Source organism: Natator depressus, chromosome 22 (assembly GCF_965152275.1).
Source record: "Natator depressus isolate rNatDep1 chromosome 22, rNatDep2.hap1, whole genome shotgun sequence".
Lineage (NCBI taxonomy): Eukaryota > Metazoa > Chordata > Testudines > Cheloniidae > Natator > Natator depressus.
The window spans coordinates 17,924,037-17,948,862 of record NC_134255.1 but is presented as its reverse complement, the minus strand read 5'-3'; the positions used below and the strand labels follow the sequence as shown (position 1 = coordinate 17,948,862).

At 52.2% G+C, this 24,826-nt stretch overlaps 1 protein-coding gene across 1 annotated transcript in view; it reads left to right on the top strand.

Moving 5' to 3' along the window:
* The window catches only part of PCSK7 (proprotein convertase subtilisin/kexin type 7), a 55,671-nt gene that overhangs the window by 8,181 nt on the left and 22,664 nt on the right, over positions 1–24,826 (top strand). The window contains exons 4-8 of the mRNA XM_074936860.1: positions 19–184; positions 3,507–3,597; positions 5,377–5,431; positions 8,182–8,320; positions 11,773–11,873. Of these exons, the coding sequence (XP_074792961.1) occupies positions 19–184; positions 3,507–3,597; positions 5,377–5,431; positions 8,182–8,320; positions 11,773–11,873 (552 nt within the window). The remainder of the gene's footprint in view (positions 1–18; positions 185–3,506; positions 3,598–5,376; positions 5,432–8,181; positions 8,321–11,772; positions 11,874–24,826) is intronic.

The following is a 24,826-nucleotide window of genomic DNA, read 5'->3' as shown; positions in this document are numbered from 1 at the left end:
GTTGTTGGTCTGTTTCAGAGCCCTGAAGGCAGCTATGATTTGAACTCCAATGACCCCGACCCTATGCCCCGCCCTGACGCAGAAAACGGGAACCACCATGGGACCCGGTGCGCTGGTGAAATCGCAGCTGTCCCAAACAACGGCATCTGTGCCGTGGGAGTTGCCTACGGCAGCCGCATTGCAGGTATGCCACCTCTGTATGCTGAGTTCGGTGCCTTTGTCAGTCCTCTCTGCTGTGTATTGTCCCCTTGTCTAGTGGGGTGGTTTGATTGGCGTGTGTTGGCTTTGATCCCGTGCCAAGCTGTTTGAGTCCGGTTGGTGAGTTAGTCAGCATTTTTGCAAGGGAAATGCCAGGGATCTCTCATTTCCCCCAGTGCGTTGGGGTGTTTGGATGTTGTGGGTTGGCTCGGACCCATTTCTGCATTGCCAGAGCAGCTGTTCCCTACACATGTAAGTCAGGTCGACGTTGTAGGCAGCAAGGGAGCTTCCCAAACAGCTACGCTGTGGCCTTGTGCACTTATGGCCTCATGCAGATGTCCGGGAAGCCGGTATGATGGGACAGGGCAACTGACACGCCCTGTGGTATGGAGAAAGTCTGGTTTCTATTCAGCTCTGAAAGTGGCTGGGCCCCAGTGTCTCCATAGCGTGAGACTCCACATGCGAGAGGCTGGCTGGTGGATCTTGCACTGGCCATCGGTGCCTTCCATTCACAAACTGAGCCAAAAGCTTCCTGCTTCGACTGAAATGAGTCTTGGATAAACATGCACTCTGGTGCCAAGCAGGTTGGTTCCCAGAATCCTTTCCATACCTTGTGATTCCAGTGAAGTGAGGCGGTGTCCCATCCCCTGCAGACCTTATTGTTCACCTAGCCCTTCGTCTTCGCAGACATGATGTGCACAGACGTGGCTGCACTCTGTTCTCTGCAAAACCAGGGAAACGGTTCCTGTTGACTTTACCCTTTGGTTTTAGTAGGTACTGAAACCACCTTGACGCCCATTGATTTCAGGGAGAGGATTTAGCCCCGCAACGGGGGGGGGTCCCAGAGCCCGGGCTCTCCGCTGAAGTTTTGTAGCCCTGCAGTCCAAGCCGTGAGCCCAAGTCAGCTGGTATGGGACAGCCCCAGGTGTTTTATTGCAGTACACACATACCCACCGGATGCCTGGGAACTTAATAGTCCTGTGTTTTCACTCTGTCCAGCAGATGGTGCTGCTCTCCTTAGAATGAATCCAAATGTCCCATGAGCTGCAGTAGTTTAGCACCAGCCAGCACTCTTGCAGTGCAGGGTAAAGCCATGGAGACCATACACTGCGCAAGTAAAATGGAACCGAAAGAGGAGACTAAAATGCAGTCGTGCTCCTGCCCGGTTAATTTGTTCTGTTTCTTGGAGCAGTTCCCCCTGCCCATGGCTTTTTCTGCACAGCCCCTCAGTAAGTGTGCACTGCTGTATGACCTCTCTGTAGTGTGTACCTGCCCGGCTCCTCCCTGGCTTGGAGATTTTGGTTATTGCCATTGGAAAGTGGAGTTTATTTAGCAGAGTGCAACAGGAAGGATGGGCTTGTGGTTTAAACCATGGGGCTGGGCAGAGGGCGGATCTAATCCCAACTCTGCCAGGGTGACCTCAGGCAAGACATGTCTTTTCTCCATGCCTCAGTTTCCCCACTGGAGAAATGAAGCTCTGTCCCTTGCAGAGGAGGTGAGAGCATAAATGAATGTCTCTCCCATGCGTTGAGGTAGATCTGTGGATGGAAGGTGCTATAGATGTGCAGAATATCACTATAGTAATTAAATTGGGTGCCAGCAGCCAGATTTTGTTCTCTAAATCAAGGGCATAGTAAATTAAACAATACACAGTGTTACCATCAAATGACCATGGGTTGGAGGGCAGGAAGAGGGGAAAGCCAGCTGCACTCTAAACAAATTCCTGAGGAATAAACTGAGTGAAGAATCTGTGCTTGATAAGAGTGATCAAACCATAATCTGAACCCGCCCCTGAGTCTGTGAATTGGGTACAGCTCAAGCAATGCAGGAACCAGGCAGAGCAGCCTCTGGCTAAGGGGTGGGACAGAGGATGTCTCCCTGTGCCAAGCCTTCACTTGCAGTCCTGAGACCACACATGGCTTGGTGCAAGCTGGCTAGATTTCAGACAGCTGGGAGTGGTGCAGTGCCAGCTGCCTTCATTCGACTTCTTTGGCACTGGGGCGGGGACTGTTCCACTGTGACAGTAAATAAGGCACTTGTGCTGCACCGGCCTGGAGTGGAAACTGGTGGGTGTTTCCTCTGTGGTAGAGATTTTAACTCAGGCGTATGCATGGTTTCCATTTGTAACATTGTTTGCTAACCTAAACTATGATGCAAAACCGTTTGACTATCGACTCTTTGGTTCCCTGAAAACATGAGTCCGGTTTAAGCTTTCATTTGTTTATAGTCTAGCCTCTGGAGGTGGGGTTACTGTACTGTCAAATACTCAGTGTCTTGATCACAGAAATCTGGTAGTTCTGCAACTTAGAAGCCTTTCTAATTAATAATATATTGAGCAGATACATATCCGCTTCTGCCATAAAGGATCCCTAAATACTTAGCAACCTATACATAATGGGATTGTTTCGCCCACTGCTGCATTACAGCTGGGTCTGGGGTGGAACGCATCAGCTGTTTAACAGTGCACAGCACAGCAATTTAGGACAGGTGGCTTAAAAAATACTGTCTCCAGCTGAGACTGTAGGGGGGCTGGGGAGGCAGAATAGAATTGTCTGAATTGGAATTTGGCCAGGATGCCTCAGTCCTAGTGAAAAGCACCAGGGGATATTTGGGGACCCCAAGGGCACATCTGTGCTGCAGCTGGGATCGAGCCTCCCAGCCCGTGTAGACAGACTCGTGGCAGTGTGACTCACGCTAGCACGCGAAAGATAGCCGTGTGGCTGTTACAGCACTGGCGAAGGCTCGGGCTAGCCACCTGAGCTGGGCGGGGGGAGGTGCGGATTGAGTCTGTAAGACGAGCTGGTGTGAGTCTATCTCCACAGCTTACTCCCAACTCCAGTGTGGACATACCCCAGGAGGTCAAGACCTTGGCCTTTTGTCTCTTCTGACCCACCCTTTCCCCTTCTCTCATCCCTTTGCCTCCCTTCCCCATCCTCCCACTCCAGCTCCCAAGTTTAGAGCAGAGACGTGCAAATCACCCCAGTGACCTGACACTGCTTCCAGCAGCCCCTCGTGTTTCACTGGCTGACTCCTTATCTGCCTCTCCTTGCCCGGGTGTGAGGGGCTCTGACAGTTTGTAAATGGGAGGGTTGGGCTTTCCATTCACTAGCCCAGAATGAGCCTCTGTGGCTTGACTCAAGCTCTAGCCTGGGTCCAGGGAATCCATCTCCGGTTACTGCCTTGGTCCTGGCACAAACGGACCAGTTTGGCCTGATGCTGGGCCCATAGGTGTCCCTGCTGGGAACCTGCTGAGGAGTTGGTTCACACTACATCCATTACAGTAACGCTAATTGTCCTTTGTTGTGCAGGCATCCGAGTCCTGGATGGGCCCCTCACAGATAGCATGGAGGCTATCGCTTTCAACAAGCACTATCAGATCAATGACATCTACAGCTGCAGGTGAGCCCAGAGCTCCGTGCTAAGGTCCTGCCAAAACACATGGTACAACTACCCTTAGCATGAGTGGTGCAGAGCGCGGTGCTGGGCTACCTTCCCGGGATGTTCTGGCAAAATCAGAGCGGTGGTTGTCTGAGTGTTACAGGGCTGCTGCCCCTCTCCCTCCACACCAGCTCCCTTCCCTCTCTTCCACTTCTAAGGAGCACCAAAACCCGTAGCATCTTTCCCCTTTGTGTGCTCGCGTTTAAACGAGATTAAAATGCTCGAGAGAGGTTGCTCCCTTTGCTCGGTGGGATAATGTCTGCTGGAAAGAACGGCCGGTCTGGGGACGCACCAGCTGTTTGGGGCCAAAGGCGAGGGATTCTCCTGGTGTCTGGCCCAGGAGATGGGGATACCCGGAGAGATGCAAGAGCACTTTGCAGATCTCTAGCACCTTTCATTAAAAGGCTTTGAAGGCCCCAGTGAAGCCCCCGGAGCCCCCCATGAGATGGGTTGGCATTGCCATCCCTGCTGGGAGGATGGGAACTGAATGGCAGAATCCTGGGGCCCTGGCTTCCAGTGCGTTGCTCTGAGTGCTAGCCCACACTTCTGTCCTCCCAGTCCTGTCCTGGGCTTTGGACCTGGGACCCCGCGGAAAGCGCCAGGGGGCTCTTAGCGCTGCACTGGGAGGCTTGGCCCTGGTGTCCCGGGGGCTGAACTTTAATGAAGCCATGTGGTATGTTTCCTCCTGGCGGCAGAAGAGTCCACACCACAAACACAGCCGCCGTGGCGGGGGCCAGAGTCTGTGCGTTCTCAGCAAGGGCCTGTCTGGAAGGAAGGCAGGAGCTGGCCATGGGGACATGGGCTTGGGCCTGCATATCTTTTGGAATCAAGCTTTCCAAGCATCTCCTGCCCCAGCCTGCCTTGCCAGGAGTCCTGCACAGTTGAGCCAGGTGGAGGTTTGCAACCCATCATATTTCAGGGGTGGGGCTATGATTTTATTGTTCCTAATAGACATGTCGGTGCTGTTGAAGGCTGAAGTACACCGTACTCGGTGCTCCTGGATGGGAGTCCGTCTCTGGGCCTGTCCACTGGGAGATTGTCTAGCGCCTTTTAAAATTGCTCCAACTAAACTGACTGTGAAACCAGTTAGAGCTGTGGGGTAAACCCAGTTAAGGCGGCTTGACCTATTCTTAATCAGCCAGCTTCCAGACAGGTGGAGACCGGCCCCCCTGTGACACCCAGCCTTGTGTGAGGGTGAGGCTTACAAAGGGGAAATGAGCCCAGAGGCATCCTGCGTGGGAAGTGCATTGTGAGCTGGAGTGTCTGGGGAGAATAACCTTACCCAAAATCAAACCTTCCCTCCCTTGGAATCAGACCCGGAGCGGGGTGTGAACATGAGGGCAGGCTCCGACGGCCTGGGGCCCCCTCGGATGGATGGGAAAGTGCCGTATGCTCAGCTCCCAGATGGCTGAAAGCTGGTCCTGTCTGACCGGTGCTTGGGAGCCTCTGTCCAGGTTTTGCATATAACCAGCACTAGCCTGCCCACTGGTTGGCAGATTGGATAGAAGGTGGCCATGGAGACTGAGCTCCTTTCCTGCCCTAGAGGTGGGCCGCGCTGGGCAGGGTAGGGCTGCATGTGGGAAGCTGCTCCTTGACCTGTCTGGGCTGCATCTGTCCTGTGGACAGATAAAGGGCTGCCAGTCGGGCACCTTTTCCCAGCACTGCAGTCACGCATGAAAACTTGAATTCAAAGCAGCGTCCCAAGGTGACTGTGTCTTTTCATGGTGTCTCTCTTCACAGCTGGGGTCCGGATGATGATGGCAAAACTGTGGATGGCCCTCACCAGCTAGGAAAGGTATAAAAGAACTGAGCCTGCCCCAGAGCGACCACCTCGCTGGGAAATGCCTTGCCAGGCTGGAGCCTGTGATTCTCGGTTTGCCTAAAGCCCAGAGCAGGAGGGACTGCCCTGTGGTGCATAAAGCTCTTGTGCGACCCCATCGTGCAGCGCACAGCACCCCAGGTCACCGTGCCACAGGGAGAGCTGTTGTTGCCTCAGAAAGGGTGACAGCCGGGGTTGTAGGGGATGGTGACTTGAAGTTCCAAGGAAAGGTTCATCTCACATAGACTCTCAGCCCCTTTGAAACTTAACAGCTTTTGTAGCCTCAGAAAGCCTGAGACTGAATAAGGGACTCCGGCAGAGTATCCAGACCCTGATGAGTGGGATAAATGGCAGAGGGAGTCAGTCTGGAAGGGGCATGTAAAGATTTTTAAGATGCCCCTGCCTGAGAGAAAGAGGTGGCTGGAAAGGAAAAGAAGGAAGGAGTGATTTTTGGATTAATCCACCTGGGGGCTGGCTGGGCTTTCCTCCCCTCTCCCTAGAATGGCTGGTCTGGCTGCTGCTGGAGTGCAGAGGTAATTTGGCCCCTGGCAGACTCTGTAATCCAGCTCCACTGCTTGTTAAGACATTCTGTTAGGTCTATGAACAGCCCCTTCACTTCTTGCAAACAACTATAAGTTATTGTGGCTGTGGGCTGAGGGTTTCTCTATATTTAGTCACTGCTCGGCCCTGCTGCAGGAGAGCCTGCACTGTTACTGAGCAGCAAATGAAACACCCCCCAAAAATGCAGGCAGAAGCCAAGCTGCTGACTCTGATGCAGATCAAGGCCTGGCCCATTTCCGGCCCTAATGCATCATTAAGACACTGATGCTCTTGGCTTTCGCTAAAAAAGTGAGCATTTATCACAGCCATGCTGTGCACTAGCTCCCCATCCATGCGCCTGCCACCCACTGACTTACTAATGTGAGTAAGAGCTACAGGATCAAGTCCCTAGTTTTTATCCATAGAGTACTTGATGGGCGAGAGCCTGGCTGACCCAGGGACTGCCTCTCTATGGGCCTGATCCAAAGCACATTAAAGTCAGGGAAAATATTCCCATTGATTTCAGAGGTTTTGGGATCAGAGCCCATCTGCGAATCCCTGAGAGTGCCCTGCGGCTGTTCTGGGGAAGGTGTGCAGCGCACCTCGGGGAGGGTCTTGGGAGGCCGAGGCTGTGAGTGGAGCTGTGGAACTCCCTGCCTCTGGAGACCGGGATGGACACATACCTCATCTCTTTGCCCAGGCGTTCCCTTGAAAAAGGGGAGGCTGCCCAGTGGCCAGTGAACTTGTTCCTTCCAGAGCCCTTTCTGCAGAACAGCCCATAAAATGCATGCTAACCAGAGAGGGATGGAAGAACATTGTCCCAATTCCCTAACAGCCTTCACCCTTTACTACCTTGTACATTGTATTTGATGCCTAGAGCATACAGTGATGGGCTTAGCTAGATGATGCCTCCTTTGGAGTGAGCGCCTAGAAATTCAAGTGCACGGCTCGTGTTTAGCTCTCAGCTAACACAGGATGGGATTGCGCTCTCTGCAGAGTTCGTCCTGCAATGCTGTTGCTGCATCTCGGTAACCACAGAACAACAGTTGTGCTGCAGCTCGGTGGCGTGGATACAGATGCCTTACAGCATACATTTCTGTCACGTTGTGGTTCCAAATGGATTCCAGTTGTACCTGTTCATTTATTCTTTCCCAGCATTCATAGGCCGTCCAGAATGCTGAGACCAGCACCTGGCTCTCTAGTAGCTACTTCGCACCTCTGTAGCACAGTTCGTCCCAGGATCTCAGAATGTGTATAATAGACGCAGCCTCATGCCACTGCTGGGAGGCAGGAGGAATTACCTTTGCTTCCTAGTTGGGTAAACTGAGGCACAGAGTAGTTTTTGACTGACTTCTGGTCACACAGTAAGCTGGGAATTGTAGCCAAAGGGTATTGACTCCCAGTTTCCAGCTCTAAGTGCCAGGACACAGTATCTTAGAACATAATGACAGGTTTCAGAGTAGCAGCCGTGTTAGTCTGTATCCGCAAGAAGAAAAGGAGGACTTGTGGCACCTTAGAAACTAACCAATTTATTTGAGCATAAGCTTTCGTGGAAAACACTGAATGCATCCGATGAAGTGAGCTGCAGCTCACGAAAGCTTATGCTCAAATAAATTGGTTAGTCTCTAAGGTGCCACAAGTCCTCCTTTTCTTAGAACATAATGTGCTCATCAGAGGGGTCCATGCAATTAACTCTTTACTAGGTGCTAGGGTCACTGTCTGTGCCTTTGGAAGTACTGCCACCTCCAGGTTGGAACATGGGTGCTGCGAATGGAATCCAGCAATGTTACACAATAACGAGTTTAAGACAGATTACCTTCTCCAGCTGAACCTGCAGGGAGAATGTAAGAAAGCAGAACATGATTCAGATCAACATAGTCAAAACAGAGAAATATGCACATCAGAGTCTGAAAGCTCTTTGATGTAAACTTGGTTAGCTGAGTTCAGACCTGGTGTAAGCAGGTTCAACTCCATTGGCTTCAATGGAGATTCATCCTCTTATGCCAAGTCTGAAATTGACCCAGCATTTGCTGGTGGAAATGCTTTATAAAAGCACCTCGTTTCAGCAGGGCAGGGTGCAGAGCTGGGTATTTTATGGTTTCTGGCTGTAATTGTGCCGGTAAGCCTGGATAAGGGAACAACAGGAGCTCACTCTTTAGCAGTAACATGTCTTTTCTCTTCCCCAGGCTGCCTTGCAACATGGGGTGATTGCTGGTCGCAGGGGCTTTGGAAGCATTTTTGTCGTGGCCAGCGGCAATGGAGGGCAGCACAATGACAATTGCAACTACGATGGTTACGCCAACTCCATCTACACCGTCACTATAGGTAACCTGCCGTGTGCCTGTAACCCGGCCCCGCTCGTCCGAGCGCTGGCGATTGCTGAGTAGTACTGCGAGTTGCCAGGTCTGCTCTCCGGTATGACCCCAGCAAGGAGCTGAGCTCAGAGTCCTCTCCGCAGTCGGTGTGGCTGCAGGCACCGACTTCAGGGCCTTGGAATGGAGGTGTGCGTGAAAGGCTCTTGCTGCTGCTTGGAGGGAATGCTTGTGCCATGCCCTAGAGAAAGATTGTAAAGACGAGAATGACGACTCTTTCTTTTTTAAGGAAAAATATAATCCGGCTTCTCTAGGGCAGAAGCTGAGTGAGGGCTGGTAAAATCTGTGAAATGGGAAGCAGAATTAAGCTCTTCCCTGTAGAGCTGCCAGCCATGAAAAAATATGTTTGGGTCTAGTTTCTCCTCCATTCCTTCCAGGGATCACCCACATAATGTCCCTGTCTCTGTCAGAGCTGTTTGCACTGAAAGTCATCATGCAGCAATCGAAACCTACCAAACAGCAGCTGTTCTAATAGAGATCGATGAGCCATGACCCCAGAATGGCTGATTCAGGGGTTTGCCCCAAAGCCAGGTTCATGTCGACAACAGCAACCCAGCCCTGTGACAGACTAGCATGCGAGGAGCTGAACGGTAGGCAATGGGCACTGGCTGGCATAGCCTGCCAAACCGGTACCACTGCCGAAGGAAGCTGGTAACTCCTGCCCCCAGCATCCCATTTGGAAATTCCCAGATTCCCTGCATCCCCAAGTTCAGATCATGCAAGGGTCTCCCTCCAGGCTGCCTAGAAATTCCACATCTGACAGGGCACTTCTGTAAGAGCGAGTGGCAGGGGGAGGTCTGAGGCCTGGCTCTCTGTGAAAAGCACTTTGAGATCCTTGGATGAAAGAGAAGTGCTTCTTCAAGTGTGTGAGAGTCTGCCAGAGCCATTACATCCCATCCTGTCTGATTGCTGCTCTTCCTCAATGCTTCTTTCCCAGATTTAAATACGCATTCGCCTGGGGAGGTGGACCAGGATGGTGGGGGTGGGGGAATGACAGAAGCTATAAGATTATGGGCTTCTGGGACACCATAAACAGTTTATAGCACATTCATTTTGAACAAGTAGCTTTATCCCTTGCAATGAGCCTTCATTTCTGCAGCATCCCTGCTGTGTGGGGTTTTAGCTCCTAACCCCCCCGAGACTCTGCCCGTGACAACGGATGGCTCTGTAAGCTCTGGGGCCCAGGAGGTATGCAGGTGATGTGGGCTCCGCAAATGAAATGTAACTCTGTGATTGATGGCTTCCATTTGCTGCAGCTACTGTAGGGCCAGCAGGGAGAAAATGCACATTAAAATCTGTGCTCTTGCTGCAGAATGCACAGTTAATGAGACGTCACCAGTATCTTCCCCGCTTGCCTTCCTCACTTGCACTGCAGGATTTTGCTGCTTTCAGTTTTGCTGAATTACTGAAACTTTCCCCTGCAGGCAATAGTTCAGCTTTGCCCTGCATGTGAATTAGCGAGGAGGGAGGCAGCACGGTCTAAGGAATGGCACACGGGGCTAGGTACCAGGAACAACTGCCCGTTCTTGCTGTACAGCCTCTGGCAAGTCACTTCACTGCAGCTTTTTCCCCAGCTATAAAATGGAAGTAACTTGCCTGCGTCTCATAGATGTCGGGGCTGATTAATGGTTGTGAAGGGCTAATTAGTAAGACATCCAAGTAGCTGCCTGTGTTGATGATGATAATACAGAGAAATGCAACAAGTCCTCCCCTCCCTTGCTCCCAATGTATGAGAGGGGTTTTTCCATTCAGTTTAATATCCAAGATATTTCTGTATCCTGGGGAGGGAACGGGTGTGTTAAGGGTGGGGGGGCAGGAGAAGCTTCTTCATGAGACTCGACCAGTGTAGCTATGGATAGAAAACTTGCTGAGCAACATTGCAGGCTGAGAGCTCTGCTTCTCGTCATCTGCTGGTATTTCACTGAATAAAATGAGGCTTAATATGGTAAATGTTTCTTGGAACTTCTTCCTGGAGGCCAAGCAGGGTATGTGTTTGCTGTAGGGCCCCTGTTCGGACACTGGAACAGGGTGGCTTAGTGGGAGGGTACAGACAGCAGCCCCAGCCCCGTAGGCCGCCGGCTGTAGGTATGTGTCCGTGCAGCAGCACCATCTCCCGGTTCCAGAATGCACCAGGGCCTGTGTTCCAGACCCAGGCACGACGGGCAGCGTGCACAGGAGATAGCTGTGTGGTAGTCTACCATGCCGGTACTTAGCTCCTGACGAACGGTAATTTGCTGTGGGTATTATTCTCCCCATTATACAGCTGGATAAACTAGGGCGCAGAGAGGGGAAGTAACTTGTCTAAAATCCCAGGAAGTCCCTTGCAGAACTGGGATTAGAATCCTGTTCTCCGGGTGCTGGTTCTGTGAAGTCACCGCGAACCCAGGCTGCCCCTCAGTAGATCCCGTAGTAACGCTGTCTTTCATAGAGACTGAGGTGTTGAGCGAAGACCATCTTGGGATAGTTCTGGTTTTGTAAGCAAATTGCTTTAATTGACATTTTCTATGTGCTTTCTGAGAAGGAATTTGCCAGTTGTTCAGACTAGACTGTCGTGTGTGTAGGTGCATGCCAGATAGTGACTGGTGAAACCCAGAAGGGTTGGAGGCTTGCTTTGGATAAGCCCGTCTTCAGACTGCTGAGCACTGCTCAAATTCAAAAGTCCTCTGGATTTTCCATCTTACAAACTGCATCATAAGGGATCCCCTCCTGGCCCCATCTCCTTCCCAACGTCCTACTCCCCCGCTTGGCTTCCAGCAGGTTTCCTTCTGGGGATTGCTGGCGATCCATGGTCCAGGCACTGTGAGAGCCAGCGTACTACTAACCATTGAGCTCAGCTGCTCATCTGCAAACTCCCAATATCCTCCTGGTCCCCAACCTGCCCTGGAGGGAAGGGAGCAACCGGAGGGGTGACGTGGCCATGGGGTAACTGGCCTGAACAGTGGGTGCCCGAGAGCTGTTTGGACTCTCGATAGCCGCCTCCCTAGAGGGAGCGTTACACAGAGTAAGACTTCCCCACTGATCAGGACTCGGCCGAAGGGCGGAATGACCAAGCTTGTCTCAATTTCCTTGGCAGGGTCACAAAGAGGATAAAATTTGTTTGGGCATAACACCTATGTGGAAGTTAATTCTGGGCCATTTTGTAGCAGGCCTTCTGCTCACCTGTGAAACTTTCCCGCACAGGCCGGCGTGCGTTGAAACGCAAGGAGCGTCAGCGGTTCGATATGTGACTCGGTTTCTCCTGGAAGTGCGGAGTTCTAGAGTCTGTCACTTTTTTGGAGTGAAAAATCCAGCCACCGTCTCAAGGGGGAAGGCTGAGAAGTTGCCTAGGAACTGAGCAGCTGGGACGTGTAGTGAGAGAGGCAGGAGCCCCTGGAGCTTGACGTGTTCTCCTTCGCTTTTCCCCAGGTGCGGTGGATGACGAGGGGAACAGGCCGTTCTACGCTGAGGAGTGTGCTTCCATGCTGGCAGTGACCTTCAGCGGCGGGGATAAGTTGAGGAGGAGCATTGTGAGTAATGCATAAGGCAGCTTCTTCCCTCCTACCCTCTTAGCCAGCTTTGAGCGGCTGCCGAGCGGTCTGGCCCCACGGTCTGCTCTCAGCAGTAATGAGCTGAGCCTGGAGGAGCTGGGTGGGCAAGAGCACGAGCACGTCTCCCATCTGGTTGTTCCCTGCCAAGGTGAGCACCCAGAATAAATAGACCAGATTCTGGCCCCTGCTACCGTCCCTCTGTGCCGCTGCAGCCATGCCTGTGAAGTTGCTCTAGCTGTTGGGATTCCTCCAGCTGGCAGGATCCCCAGATGGCATAAAGCCGGAGTAACAGGCCATCCCAAGCCCTGGCCGTGGTGTTGGGGGTGTCACCAGGGCTGCTGCGCTTGTCCCTGACGGGTATCACAGCCCAGCTGTATGCTGTTAGAGCCGGCACATGGGAGCACAACACCAACTAGAGCGGGGGTGGGCAAACTACGGCCCGCGGGACCGTCCTGCCAGGCCCCGGAGCTCCCGGCCGGGGAGGCTCACCCCTGGCCCCTCCCCTGCAGTAACACCGCCTTGCGCCTGCCCACCTCCCAGGCTTTCAAATAAGCCTGTCCTGCCCCTCTGAGCGGCATGGGAAGGGGGAGGTTGGATAAGGGGCAGGAGGCCCTGGAGGGCAGTCAGGGGACAGGGGGCAGTTGGATGGGGCTGAGGTTCGGGGCGGGGGGGGGGGGGAGAGACAGGGAATGGGAGGGGAAGGGTTGGGTAGGGGAGGTCCCGGGGAGGGACAGGGAGCAGGGGGAGTTGGATAGGGGTGGGGTCCCGGGGGTCAGTCAGGGGACAGGGAGCAGGGGGGTTGGATAGGCGTGGGAGTCCTGGGGGGCCTGTCAGGGGATAGGGGTGTGGATAGGGGTCGGGGAAGTCAGGGGACAGGGAGCGGGGAGGGTAGGATGGGAGTGGAGTCCCAGGGAGGCAGTCAGGGAGCAGGGGGGGGTTGGATAGGCGTGGGAGTCCTGGGGGGCCTGTCAGGGGGCGGGGGTGTGGATGGGGGCAGGGCAGTCAGGGGACAGGGAGCAAGGGGGGGTTGGATGGGAGTGGAGTCCCAGGGAGGCAGTTAGGGGCAGGGGTCCCGGGAGGGGGCGGTCAGGGGACAAGGAGCAGGGGGGGTTGGATGGGTTGGGGGTTCTGAGGGGGGTGGGAGTGGGAGGGGGCAGATAGGGGGCAGGGGCCAGGCTGTTTGGGGAGGCACAGCCTTCCCTACCCGGCCCTCCATACCATTTTGCAACCCCGATGTGGCCCTCAGGCCAAAAAGTTTGCCCACCTCTGAACTAGAGACCACAGGGATCAGGGGAGTGTAAAGGGGTACAGCCACCTTTTGCCATCTTTCTCCTGCCCCCGACTCCTCCAGGGTACGGGGCTGAAGCCAGCTCAGCAGACGTGTGGCTCTAGCCCAGAGCGGGAATTAACCATTCCCATCCCAGGACAAACCAATGGTCCCCGTCGTTTGGTGTGCCGTCTCAGAGAGTGGCCATTGCTGGATACATCAGAGAGAGGCATAAAATCCCAATGCCAGACCGTTGTGGGGGGGCCCTTCGCCAGCTGCGAGTCAAGCATGAGGAATGAAAGCCCTTCTAATTTTCCAGCTAGCGAGCGCTAGCATCGCTGCGACATGCTGTTCTGCCTCAGAGGTGGGCGCGAGCCCGCGTTTAACCCACTCAGCTGTTGGCTCCAGGATCCTGGAGCAGGGAGCGTCACATGACAACACGTGTCTGTCTGGGGTTTGTTCTTTATTTGCTTCCGCTGGAGTGTGGCTGGCTCACTATGTGCACCAGCCTGCGAGGTACCGGTGCGCTCAGGACCATGGCGTGCTGGAGCCCAGGTTCCCCTTGCAGCAGCGGGGCAGGAGGCTGTTGTCCTTGGGGGTGGCTGCCGTCACTAGAGATAAATGGGTGAGTCCTGCTCACCTGTCATGGGCAGCCAGTCTAGATGTAGGGGCTTTGGACCCAGTTCCTCCGCCTGCCTTGCAGCACAACTTAACTAACTGAGAGCTCCAGAGCTGGAGGAAATACGGTTCACCATCACTAACCTGTCTAGTCGCCCTGCCTGAGCCCACTCACCCACGGGGTCATCTCAGCAGGCATTGGGACTGCTGGTGCCACAATTAGGAAAGCAATTAGGAGAAGCACTGGGGAGGGGGCACTTGTTTCGGTCTAGCTCCTACAGAAATATTGCCCAGTGGGTGATCTGTTTATTTCCTGTCAGGCAGCCCTCTCTCACCAGCACGTGTGGATCATTGCGTCCGGAGAGTACTGCCCCTCCACATGCTTGCCCATGTCAAATTTTGTATCTCAACAGATTCTTAGTGGGAAACCTAAACACACATTTTTGTCCTAAAGCATCAAGAGGGTGTTGGCTTTAACGGGACTCTGGCTACACTCCAAAGCAGCTTCTTCATGCTCCCTCCTCCCCCGCTTCCTTCACCATCATTAATGGGCTGTGACTACTGTTCCCTCTCAGCTGTGCGCGTGCACACAGATCCTAAACTCCGCATACATGGCAAAACACTGTGTGCACAAAAATTTGCACAGAAGAAATTTTTTGCACACAACGCCTGTCAAAAATTTGCACAGAAGAAATATTTTGCGCATACGGCCTGTCAAAAATTAGAGGGAACATTGGCTATGACCCTATGTTAGAAAACTGTGTTCTCACTTTGCTTTCCAAAGGGGAACACACGGCAAGAGACTGTCCCGTCACAGGTGGATCTCGGCTGTGCGCAGGCTGCCTGGTCCCCGTGGCTGTGCTGCACCAATCACTGAGGGTATGTCTACACTACGAAATTAGGTCGAATTTATAGAAGTCGGTTTTTTAGAAATCGGTTTTATATATTCGAGTGTGTGTGTCCCCACAAAAAATGCTCTAAGTGCATTAAGTGCATTAACTCGGCGGAGTGCTTCCACAGTACCGAGGCGAGAGTCGATTTCCAGATCGTTGCACTGTGGGTAGCTATCCCACAGTTCCCGCAGTCTCCGCTGCCCATTGGATTTCTGGGTTGAGATCCCAATGCCTGATGGGGCTAAAACATTGTCGCGGGTGGTTCTGGGTACATATCGTCAGGCCCCCCTTCCCTCCCTCCCTCCATGAAAGCAAGGGCAGACAATCGTTTTGCGCCTTTTTTCCTGAGTTACCTGTGCAGACTCCATACCATGGCAAGCATGGAGCCCACTCAGCTCACTGTCACCGTATGTCTCCTGGGTGCTGGCAGACGTGGTACTGCATTGCTACACAGCAGCAGCAACCCATTGCCTTGTGGCAGCAGACGGTGCAATAGGACTGGTAGCCGTCATCGTCATGTCCGAGGTGCTCCTGGTCGCCTCTGTGAGGTCGATCAGGAGCGCCTGGGCAGACATGGGCGCAGGGACTAAATCTGGAGTGACTTGATCAGGTCATTTTCTTTAGTCCTGCAGTCAGTCCTATTGAACCATCTTATGGTGAGCAGGCAGGTGATACGGATTGCTAGCAGTCCTATTGCATCATCTTCTGCCGGGCAGGCAAGAGATGAGGATGGCTAGCAGTCCTATTGTACCATCTTCTGCCGAGCAGCCATGAGATGTGGGTGGCATGCAGTCCTTCTGCACCGTCTGCTGCCAGCCAAAGATGTAAAAGATGGATGGAGTGTATCAAAACAAGAAATAGACCAGATTTGTTTTGTACTCATTTGCAAACCCCCCCGCCCCCCGTCTAGGGGACTCATTCCTCTAGGTCACACTGCAGTCACTCACAGAGAAGGTGCAGCGAGGTAGATCTAGCCATGTATCAATCAGAGGCCAGACTAACCTCCTTGTTCCAATGAGAACAATAACTTAGGTGCACCATTTCTTATTGGAACCCTCCGTGAAGTCCTGCCTGAAATACTCCTTGACGTAAAGCCACCCCCTTTGTTGATTTTAACTCCCTGTAAGCCAACCCTGTAAGCCGTGTCGTCAGTCGCCCCTCCCTGCGTCAGAGCAACGGCAAACAATCGTGCATCTGAGTTGAGAGTGCTGTCCAGAGCACTCTGGGATAGCTCCCGGAGGCCAATACCATTGAATTGTGTCCACGGTACCCCAAATTCAACCCGGCAAGGCTGATTTAAGCGCTAATCCACTTGTCAGGGGTGGAGTAAGGAAATCGATTTTAAGAGCCCTTTAAGTCGAAATAAAGGACTTCATCGTGTGGACGGGTGCAGGTTTACATCGATTTAACGCTGCTAAATTCGACCTAAAGTCCTAGTGTAGACCAGGGCTGAAGGAACATTTGGTAGCTGTTACTCGGGTTGGGTCGTTAAGCTGTTTGGCTGCCTCTCCTTCCCAGGTTGGGCATGCTTAACCCCCAGCTGTTTGGGGAATATTTTGTCGACTTTTCCTTTTTTGTCAGAAATGACTTGTCACCGCACTATCCTGCTTCCCTGGGCCAAACATGTGTCCCGGCTTTTGGTGCAGTGCGAAAGCCGGGGCACCAGATCCCCAGCATAGTGCCAGTGAATTTGTGCCAATTTCCACCAGCTCAGGATCTGGCCCAGTATGTTTCCAGTTTGGGACCAGAGCATCCTGGAGTCTTGCCAGCCTGGTGCAGTCTCAGACTGTTGCCCTTACCGGCTCAGGGTGGAAAGAGGTCTGCAAAGTTAACCAGCTCCAAGCAACAGGTGCACGTCCTCTGCATGCATCACCAAGGAAGGCAAGCATCTGCCTCCAGGCCTACGGATCCGGGCAGTCACTGGTGTTCTGAGCTGGGGAAGCCTGGCTTTTGACCACACTGGCAGGAGTACTACGTTCTCTCTCCCATTCAGCTAGGCGACAGCTAGAGCTCTTGCAGCATTTTACTGTTTGCAGGTAGTTGTTTAATTTGTGTCAGTGCTCAGTAGTCAAACGGCACTTGGGTCGGTGCTTGCTTCTCGTCCCAGGAGGCCGAGAGTGGGAAATCTTGGCAGCGAGAGGGGCCCTCTTCTTTAACCAGCTCTAGCTGTGCCTGCTCCATGACAGCTGGGAAGCAGATTTCCTTCCTCTCTGAGTATTTCTGGGCCCCGTTCGAATGTGCCTTGTGCTTCCTCTCAGTCGTCTGTCGAGGGCCATAGCTCAGGGGAACTTCTGCCTGAGCCATATTACTGGGGAAAGACTCAGCTGAAATTTGCAACAGGAACATGTCCCCTTCTGACCCCTTCTGATGCTTATCTTTTCAGACGGTGCCCAGTGCCCAGCACATAGCAGGAGCTACCAGCATAGACATGATGAGTGTGATTGATTCCCGGGCCTAGCGGTTGGCCGTGGGGTCTTGTAATGTGGCACATGGAGAACGTTTTGTACCTCCAACAATTTTGTCTTAGCAGCCACATCCCAAAGTGCACCCATGCATTGCCCACGACCTCGTCTCTCCCAGCAGAGCTACGTCGGGGCCGTGGAAACCGCACCCTCTGTGTTTTGTGCCATGTGAGCTGTCGGAAGTACAGCTTCCCAGGCACCAGCAGGGCATCTTATTGGAAAGAAAGGGCAGGGCAGCTCAGTACGTTTCCGGTGGCAGTGCTGAGTCTGGTGAGACATGATGCCACCTTTAAATCAAGCAATGCAGATAACGGCTCTTCCTCATGCACTTCTGTGTAAGTGGCAGATTCTAGCCGTGTGCCTGGGTATCACAGGCAGTCCCTCACCCCAAGCTTGTCCTCCACACTCCCTCCCAAGCTTTTCAATAGAGCCAAAGATTAAACCTCTAGACAGTGCTAGCTTATCTAAACAACGCTCCGAGCATTCCTGATGCTGTTGTGAGCTTTGGCTCAGCTCTGTATGCTGGAGAGTAAAACAAAATCCCCATTCTCTGTTCGTGTGGAAAAACCAGGCAGTGCAAACCTAACAGCTGCTGGTCTTCTGTCCTTCATGGGCTATCCCTGAGCCACCTTCCCACAGCAGGGAGTAAGAGAACCAAACAGCGATTTGTCTAGTGGGAACACACACTGCTGGGTACGTCTTTGACGATGCTAGGGATTGCAATAGCTTTTCTATAGAACAGAATCAAATAGATGGAGTTCATAGACCCTGCTATGGAGGCAGGAGGCTGACAGTTTGCTTGGCTTCCAGTGGGAACAGGCTTCTCCCAATGCTACTGGCACTTCCTTTAGGCCTGCTTGGCTGTGTTATTTCCAAACAACTAACATTCAGCAGCCACGGTAGTTTGTTTTTATGGGCTGCCACTCTTTTTAAATACAAGAAAGTGGGAGGGGAGAGATTACCCTGGAGACCAGCCTTGGGAAATCTCAGAGTGTTTCCACTAGCATACATGGAAGAGGGGCATGTCAGTTGCCCTTTCTCTCTCCCCCATAGCTCTAGTTCTCTTCTGTTCATGATGCGTATGTGCTGTTCCTGGCTCCTTCGAAGAAACGACCAAGTTCTAAATACATCTGGCAATTTCCCATTGCTCATGTTTGGCAGTAGTTCTACAAACGAGAACTCTCCAAAAGAGCCAGATCTGTAGCTCTGGATCTGTTACCGGATCTCTGCTTTGTAAACCAGACTTTGATAACTAATTGGAGCAATTAGGGGGAATGACAGGGTCTCCAAATGGAAATGGGGAACTTGGGGGGGGGCCCAGGAAAATGTAACAATGAAAGAGACTGTGATGAGAGTACAAGTTAACTAGCCACTCAGTTTGTATGCTGAAAAATAAATGAGCCCGAGAAAGCTTGGTTCATTTCATCTCTGAAAACCCCAGGGGCTAGTGCAAAGAATCAGTGTTTCCGAACTAGAAAAGGCCACATCCCCATCTAAGAAAATGGTTAGACTCAGGGTGCTACAAAAGAAATAAAATCTATAATGGAGCTTAAGTTTTCCTTTAAAAAATAACTTGAATTAATTCACGCTGGCTTGAAAACCACTGGTGCTAGAGAAAAAGAAACGCTCGTCAATTAGGGACTCTGCTATACTTTTCATCTTGGAGTGTGTTGTAGTTTTCATTTTTATGTCCAGCTTCCTCCAAACCTGAGGTCTGTGAGCTAATTTTAAAAAGTCTGACATGCCCTTTCTCCTTAAAGGATGGCCTCATATGATGATAAAACAGGCACTACTCTTCCATCAAAGAGTCTGAATTGGATGCCTTTCACAGCCGAGGAATTACACATGATGTAGATCTGTCCTCTCTTTTTACAGTAACATGACCACTACTCCAATAAACCTGTGTCTCTGTTACATAGGGGCATATTAAATATACCCCGGTCTACAGAGAATATTCTCTCCTCTTTGTGCCTTTTAATTGTCCTTTAATAGTATTGGAGTTAATGTTTTTGACAGCCATCTATTTTTCAGACTATAAATGTTCTGCCATTTCCGTTAATGGGAAGAATTTAATATGGTCTCTGGCATGAACTGCATCTCTGACTGACCTTTGTGGTGCTTGCTGTATTTTTTTTATAAATTTTTCTGTAGAACATACAGTATCTCAGTGCAAATTGCAGCTGTTAGCAGCAGACAAAATGCTTTGGAGTGGAACATAAAAGTCAACAAAGAAAGTACAGTTCTTGGCAATGGAGGATGCAGTTATATCTCACTGTGAGCGGAGAGGGACAAATGTTTATGCCAGCTTGCCCTGTGCTTTGACCATAACCAAGCTTTAATTAGCTGATTTTATGGCATGATGGAGGACAGAATGATGCACCATTTGGAGCCTTCTCAAGTGAATTTTCTAAGGCTCCCTTGTTTACTTGCATCTTATCTAAGATACCTCTTAAAAAGGCCAAATTTTGCTTGGTTACACACCAGTGTAAAGCCAGAATAAATCTGTCACCTTTAGTGGAGCTAATCTGGAATTACACTGCTGTATCCAAAAAAGCAGAACTTGGCCTGGTAGTTTTATTTTCTACCAAGCTATGACTGCTTTTACCTCTCTCCTGACAGATAGCTGCATTTAGGTAACTAGGGTTTTGTCCACACTGGACACTCAGGAAAGTTAATCCAAATTAACTAAAGGTGTGAATTTAAAGTAGATTAGTTAAACTGCATTGAACCCCTGTGTGGATTAATTCTTATTCAGAATTAAAGTGGCCTTAATTCTGTTTATCTTAATTCACTTCCAGATGGAATAACGGCCCTCAGTGCGCCAGTCTCTGCAGCTGGGCCTGTCTCTTACTTTGTGTTTCAAAAAGAAATAGCATCAGTTTAATTTTAGCAGGGGAAGCATTAACTCTATCCAAGCTTCTGTGCAGGTCTTAATTGCCCCCAGCACCCTCCTTGGAGCAGTGCTAGACCAGCCCCCTTGCTTCAGCTGGCAGGAATCCATGGCTGATAGTCTTACAAAGAGACGGGCATGGGTAGGGCAGGAGATGGCTGGTGTCTGTGCTCAGCCTCCAGGAGAGGGAGGCTCCGTGGCAAAGGTAACTCCTGCAAGTTTTAAGTTCTGTGGCTGCAGGATATGGTGGCCGAAAAGCTGAGCCAAACTGGCCACTAAGCGCTTCCCGGGAAGAATAGGGTGAGCTGGATGGGGGAGAAGCTCCCTGTGTCCCGCGTGAAGACTCGATGCAGGAGGGCGCCAGGTTGGCTGGGTGGTGACCACATGGTAATGACATGAGTGCTGCTGAGCCTCAGCCGAGGCCTTTGCTGAGTTCACAGGAAGCGGAAGGGCGGCAAATGGGGGCTTACCAGGGTTTGGTACTTCCGGCGTAAGCTGCTGGGAAGTCTATGAAAGGCCAGTCCCCCTTAACCTGGGCAACGGAGCCGTGGGGAATCCCGCCTGGCAGCCGGGGGGAAATAGCCGTCCCGCTGCACCTTGGGGGAGACTCAGCTTTCTGGGTTTGGAGAACTGAACTGCTGAGTCAAAAACCATTAGCAGCTCTTGACAGGGGGAGTGAGGGGTGTTCAGCATGGTCCCCATCAGGAAAAGGAGCTGCGGGAGCAGGGCAGGGCAGGGCAGAGCAGGAGGGTTGAGAGGCGAGCACGCCTGTGAAGCTGCCATGGGGGTAGGTGGGTTATTTTGGGCAGAGCTTGTAGGGTTGAGAGCTGGAAGGTGGCTTGGAGAAATGGAGTGATCTGGTCCTGGGCAGCTAAAAAACCAGAGCAGAACTTTTTTCACAGTAGCAGCCGTATTAGTCTGTATCTGCAAAAAGAACAGGAGTACTTGTGGCACCTTAGAGACTAACACATTTATTTGAGCATAAGCGTTCATGAGCTACAGCTCACTTCATCTTGTTGTGTGACCCGTGTGAATCCATCCCTGCCATAAGCCAGGCAAGCCCTTTGTGGGCCAGCAGCTGAAATGCTGCACTCTCCTGTTCATACGTAGCACGGGGGGAGCTCTTCGCTTGGTCAAAGTGCTGGGCAGACGTCCCCTGCAATCCTCACGCCCCAGCCCTCAGTTTAGGGCTGCAGAAACAACGGTGCTTCGGGTGCCCACGGCAAAGCTGCCTGTGGTGTCATTGCAGGAGCACGGTGTCCTCCTGCGTCTGTCCTGTACTACGCTGTACGTACCTTCACGGGCAGGCGCCAGCAGCCATCTGCTCCAGGACTCTGTCACTACGGCTCAGCACCTGCCCTGGCCACTTAGAGAGAAGTGAAAGCTGCCTTCCCCTGGCTGGAGAGCCCAGGGAGCTCAGCATGGGGTGGAAAGCAATCCCATGAATAAACACAAGAGCCTGTGTTTAGGAGCATGCGCACCAGGCTATGCGTGGAATTACAAGGCTGAAGCTTGGCTATGGTAAGTGCCAGCCCAGTGCTGTGGTCTCCCGAGAATATACTAGTTTGGAGTCTTGCCTTCTTGGAATTTATTCATCACAAATACAGAAGCTCTTGAGCCCCTACATGGCAGCTGCCGGGCACTGCAGATCCGGGTATGGGTGTGACACTCTGCACATTGGTAAGGCCCAGTGGCAGCCAGCCAGAAACCTCCACTAAGCTCGCTAATCTGAACCCTCTAAATGCTCTACCTCAGACCGCAAGAGTCCTTCCCCCCGGGAGTGCTGACTCCTACCCCCATGGGAAACGAAGCAAAGAGGGCCTGGAACTGAGCCAGGATGTCAGGGTCCCACTCCCAGCTCTGCTGCTCACTCCCTCTGTGACATTTTGGGCCATTCACTCTCCTCTCAAGGGCTGAGTTAAGTCAGTGACCTTTGTAAAGGGCTCCCTGAGACAGAAGATGGTGGGGAGGTGCAATGTCCCACTAGTCAAAGTTTGCTTGTCTAACCTCCTGAAGGTTAATCCCTACAGCGGCCATACTCTTTGTCCTGGTCAGTCCTTTCCTGAGCCCGTCGCCCCTTCCGTCTCCCTACCACCACAGCCATTGTGTGCAGCACAACAACCCAGTGTGGCCGTGCCCAGACCGCCCGGGGCTGCTCTTCTGCTTAATCCAGTGGTTTGACTGTGAACTCCCAGGGAAATGTTTCCAGACTTTCCCGTTACTAAATCCTGCCCCTTTGTTGTTGTTCCATTTCTGGCTGCGAGTGAGAATGACAAACCTTCTGGCAGCTTGGCCTGCCTGGCTGCAGCTTGGCGTGGGCTCAGCAACCACAAAGAACAAAAAAGTCCCTGTGTGCTGCGAATTCCACAGACGTCCGGAGAGGAGGTCGCTGGTGCCTTCCTGTGGCTGTTCCAGGGGAGACGGTAGGGTGGTGAACGGATCACACCCCAGCCTGCCTGGAGTTAATAGTGAGCCAAACAGCCCTGGGGACTGCATTTGCAAAAGTAGCCACTTCTTTTGGGTGCCCGAGCTGAGAAATTGGAGGCCAGACACTGGAAGGTCTGAGTCATTGAGCGTCTCAGTTGGGCACCCAGTTGTCCCAGGTGGGGCACCCAGTCACTGGACACACTTGAGAATTCTGGCCCAAGTGCACTGGGGAGGGAGACACAATCTGCAGTGAGGGGAGTGTTAGGGGCAGGGAGCCCTTTCGCCATTTTTTTACACTCTTGTCACTACCAGTGTTTGCATGGGGGCAGGAGTCAGGGCTCCTGGCTTCTAATCTGAGCTCTGGAGCTGAAACAGCATAGCTAAGTCCCGTCACCTCCCCGTACCTGTTTCCACAAGCTTAAAATGAGGACTGTATATACCCGTCTTGGTGAAGTGCTTGGAGATTCTCAAGCAGCCGCTGTACAAGTGCAAAGCATCATGATTTATTCTAGTGCCAAAAGCCATAAGGTGTGTGTGAAATGGGAAGTGACTCCAAACAAAACTATCTGAAGCCCTCGTCTGTGTGTGTGTATCCGTGTCCGTCCCCCTTTAAATAGCGCCCTTCCTGCAGGAGGGCCGCTGCATTGTTCAGATACTGTGCGAAGCTCCTGTGAGGAGATGCCCAGCTGGTTGGGTTAGTGGCACATGTGCCAACGTTACATTCTGGCCGGGCTTTCATGCTCTGATTCCCACTCTGACGTTCCTTTGTACAACCGCTCCCCACTTCTCCCCACTCACATGCTTTCCAGTCAGTTTCACGCTTCTGATCACCCTGGGCGGGGCAGTGGAGGACTGAGCGTTTAGGCTGGAATGCATGGCTAGGCTGGTTATCTGAAAGGGCAGGGGGTAATATGCTAGCTACGGGCAGCGCAAAATATGCTTGGTAATTGCTGTAGCAATTAGCCCATCCCTTCCTTTTTAGGGCAGACGTCTCACCCCAGTCGAAGGACTTGTAGGGTGGATGGGAGTTTGCAGTTCTTAGTGTGCAAACCGGAGGAAGTTAATGGGCGACATGATCTCGGTCTATAAGTAACTACGTGGGGAACAGATACTGAATAATGGGCTCTTCAGTCTAGCAGAGAACAGTAGAACACGATCCAATGGCTGGAAGTTGAAGCTAGACCAATTCAGCCTGGAAATAAAGCGTAAATTGATAACACAGAGTAATTAACCACTGGAACAAAGTTGTGATGGATTCTCCATCACTGGCAGTTTTTAAATCAGGATTGGGTTTTTTCAATTTCTAGGCACTTGTGAGGCTGGTCTCTGGACTGTGTGATACTGAGGGTCGGACAAGGTGATCACAATGGTGCCTTCTGGCCTCGGGATCTATGAATCTATTAAATGATAGCACCGGCCTTGCTTTCTAGGTGTACAGCACCTTGCACTACATGGCTGGGTTGCTCAGAGTCCTTGGGGAGTTAGCAGTCCTGTTCCCATTGAAAATCAGTGGGATTTGGGCTCCTTTGAAAATCCCAGTCTATGAGCACTATGACAAACAAATGATAACCCAGTCCCCCGCAACCATGCCTGTGAAGCAGCCATGGGGGTAGGTGGGTTATTTTGGGGGACTGTAGTGGAGGGATAGACCACAGAGAGGAAGCCTGTTCCAGTGATTCAGGCACTAACCTAGGATTTGGGAGCCCCCGGTTCCATTCCCTGCTTTGCCATGGTCTTCCTGTGTGACCTTGGGCAAATCCCTTAGCCTCTCGGTGCCCCAGCTGTAACATGGGGATGGTCACCCGGCCCTGCTGCCCAGGGGTGCTCAGAGGATAAATACATTAAAGACTGAGGTGCTCACTGTGGTGATGGGAGCCAGACAAGTGCCATAAATGGGTAGACAGACCCAGTGGAAGAACAGCCCTCGGAATGGCTGCACCCCTTCTGCTTCTCAGTGATGCGGCTTCTTGTCAGACCAGGCCCCTGTGGCCTTGAAGTTGGTTCCCCCAACCTCTGAGCCCTTCCTCCCCATTTCCAGCTGTACCTCATGGTCCCTTTTATCTCATCTTGCCCGTGGGAGGCAAGGAGCCATCTTGGCTGTGGCGAAAGCAGAGGAGGGCTCAGTTCTGCAGGCCTGTCCAGGAAGTGCCCTGGGAGCCCTTGTCTGTGTGAGCAGTGGGTAAACATTCAGGTCGGCACCCAAACCTCTGTCTGCTCCTTTGAAACCCTGGGCTGGAAATGTGGCTTCTCGCAGGGTTAGGCCTATTCCCTGGCTGGGACTAGGGGGTGCGTTAAGACGAAACATCATCTGAAAAAACCCCCAAGTGATGGTTTGTCTTCCCTCGTTGCTTGGCTGAGGTTCAGCTTGAGTGTTG